The sequence below is a fragment of the Pyxicephalus adspersus genome, unplaced genomic scaffold (assembly GCF_032062135.1).
Source record: "Pyxicephalus adspersus unplaced genomic scaffold, UCB_Pads_2.0 Sca1241, whole genome shotgun sequence".
NCBI lineage: Eukaryota > Metazoa > Chordata > Amphibia > Anura > Pyxicephalidae > Pyxicephalus > Pyxicephalus adspersus.
Window position 1 is genome coordinate 1 of NW_027318248.1, and position 2,939 is coordinate 2,939.

At 39.1% G+C, this 2,939-nt stretch overlaps 1 protein-coding gene across 1 annotated transcript; it reads left to right on the forward strand.

Annotated features, from left to right (window-relative positions):
* Positions 1-1,079: 1,079 nt before the first annotated feature.
* On the forward strand, positions 1,080-2,935 carry LOC140321195 (active breakpoint cluster region-related protein-like; the record flags this gene model as incomplete). Its single annotated transcript, XM_072398045.1, has 4 exons — positions 1,080-1,357; positions 2,378-2,487; positions 2,635-2,774; positions 2,867-2,935. Coding segments are annotated over exons 1-4 (328 nt in total), but the record flags the coding sequence as incomplete, so codon positions are not given.
* Positions 2,936-2,939: the final 4 nt, after the last annotated feature.

Sequence of the window (2,939 nt, forward strand, 5' to 3'; positions counted from 1 at the left end):
GTCTAAAGGAGTGAGCGAATCTTTTCTACAGAATCACAAATAACAAATACAAAAAATCTGAAAGAACAAACCATGTTTTAAGTGAAAACTTATTTCAGCATCATAATACCTTTTAGTGGTAGCATTGGTTTTGTGTACCTAATACTTTTTATGTACTTTAAAGTATATTCCCCCATCTTTATCTGTCAAATTAATTCACGCAAAGCTGATAAACAAGCAACTAAACTAAACAAAATGAGTTCATGTTTTTTTTCCTTGGTGTTTCAGCTTTGCCATTGTCATATTGCAGGTACTAAAGTTGGTGTCTGAAATCAGGGAGAGTGCTGCATTTTCCAAAATGTGGTTTTCTCAGTTTTAGAAGGTTGATAATCTATAGGAAGAGAGAATAACCTGGTTGCATATGATGAAAAACTCAACCTAGACAATTATTTTTTTTACTTGTCTGTATAGCAGCTGTAACTGCTTCTTTTGCTTACTGGGGTTTCCATTAAATTGACCTTTTAACAGAATCTTTACCTGTAGTGGCATGAATTAAAACTTTACACTTAGAGACTATATATCATGTACTAGCATGGCTTCTGCTGCTGCGTATCCCGTTCTCTATAAACATCTTTTCTGTTAGAACCCCAAAACATATTGATGGATATGCATATGCAGATGATTTTCAAGCACTGAAAGCTGCGCTGTATATGCAGTGTTTTTGCTTTTTTCTTTTTCTTAGCCCTTGGGCAAAATAAAGTCAAACAGGAAATGGCTGAGTGTCTTTCCCAGGGGTTATAAATAGAAGCGTGAATGTGTGGTAGACCCTATTGAAATGGAAAACTTGAACTTTCAGATTCTGTCTTGTTTATCCCATGCCTAATTGGATAGAAATAGATTTGCTTTTCTGTCCTTGGGAAAGGCTTGCTGTCTTTGTGACAGGTGTAAAAATAGATCTGCGGGTAGTACAGGCCTGTTTGGTTTACTTTTTTATTAAAGGCTTTTGGTTTATGAGCCATTATTGTCTTTCCTTCCTGTGTGTGAATGTACAGCTAATATTAGAAATGCTGTATCACCTGCTGCCTGAGGTTTCTGCAGTCACAGGATAGAGTGAAAGGATAAGAAGATGTTCTGCTCCAAGCCATTAGAAACTGCTGATTGCATCTCACCTGCACTACACAGCTGTTCTGCATATGATCACTTCTCTTAGAATGTTTGTGTCTTGTGTTCCAGGATGGGATTCTGCCAGTGATAATTACACTGAGCTGGTGTGCCGTTTAATGTCAGTCTTGACAATGTTATCTGCTTTTCTTTGCAGCTGGATCCCCAAGCAGTGCAGAGCAAGAACTGGCATGTGGATGTCATAGAGATGAATGGGGTGAGTGACACAAGGCACACAAGCTGTAGGCGTACTGTGCAATATAGTTTATGATATAGCTGCCAAAATATAAGTAGAGCGTCGCACCAGAAGGTCACATCTTCAGGGTGTATAGTTGTTTGTGCCCCAATTAAGGAGGTTTCCCTCACTGGACAATAAGTGAGTAGAATCCTCTCAGCAGATGGAAATAAAGGTGCCTTCTTTTTAGCATAGTGTGGAAGGGGTAGAACATTTGGTAAGTTTTTGGGGCCCATTTACACCACAACACTGTGTTCTGCAACAACCACATTGTAAATCCGCAACAGTGTCCTCTGTGTTCATATGTCATTGATGCTCATATATTTAGCCCATCTGCTGCAGTCCAACGTGACTACTCTCGTACAGATTGCAGAAAACATATTGCTGGCCATGACAGAAAGGTCTCATAATGCACAGTTTTCTGCAGATTTTATAATAGTTGCTTCATCATAGTACCCATGGTGACCCCTATTCATCTCCAAAAGCACCTACAGTTTCCCTTTCCTCAAGACGATACAAATTGCTGGGTGCTTGTGTCATGTTTTCATGGAGATGGCACTATGCCCTGTGAGGAAAAAAGGCAAAAGCAGTTTGATTTAAGTAGCTTGGTGCCAGATACTACAGGACAACTTCGGAGGTCTTGAGGAGTTGGGGCTGTAATAGGTCAGAGCTGTTTTGGTGGCACAAGGGGGACCCATGTCGTATTAGGCAGATGAGATAAAGGTCTTGACTAATAAGAGAATAGGAATTCACATGATGACTCAAGGCTAAACCAATACCTAAAACATCACTTCAGAGGGACTGGACATTTAACTACCCGTGTTTGAAAAGGTTTGGGGTAGGCTTTGCATGGAATTTTTTTTCTTTACTTTGTTATTATTGAAGGATAAAAATGGTGATATAGATCTTTTCCTAGGGAAACCTTTAGGTTAAACATGTCGCACGTTGTGCTAAATGAATATGGATTTAGTCTAATTTTCAGTTCATGTGTTTTACTTTCAGATTAAAGTAGAGTTTTCTATGAAGTTCAGCAGCCGTGATATGAGCTTGAAAAGGACGCCCTCCAAGAAGCAAACCGGTGTTTTTGGAGTTAAAATCAGCGTGGTGACAAAGTAAGTGAATCTCATTATTCCTTGTATGTCAGTTCAATGTGACTTTCACCATATAGCACCAAAGCTATTGTCATAAAATTGGGGCCTGTCTCTTGAAGAGCGAACTTATTACAGGTGGTCTAATGAGCACATTTTTGTCTGTAACAGGCGTGAGCGATCCAAAGTGCCATATATAGTGCGTCAATGTATAGAGGAGGTGGAAAAACGTGGCATTGAGGAGGTCGGGATATACAGAATATCTGGAGTGGCCACCGACATTCAGGCCTTGAAAGCTGCTTTTGATGCCAGTAGGTTTCAAGTGGAATGAAATTGTTAAATAAAATTTGACCTTAAATGTATTTTTTTTGTGAACGATAATGGTTTTTGATTTTCCTTCTAGATAACAAAGACATCCTGATGATGCTTAGTGACATGGACATTAACGCTATAGCTGGGACATTAAAACTATATTT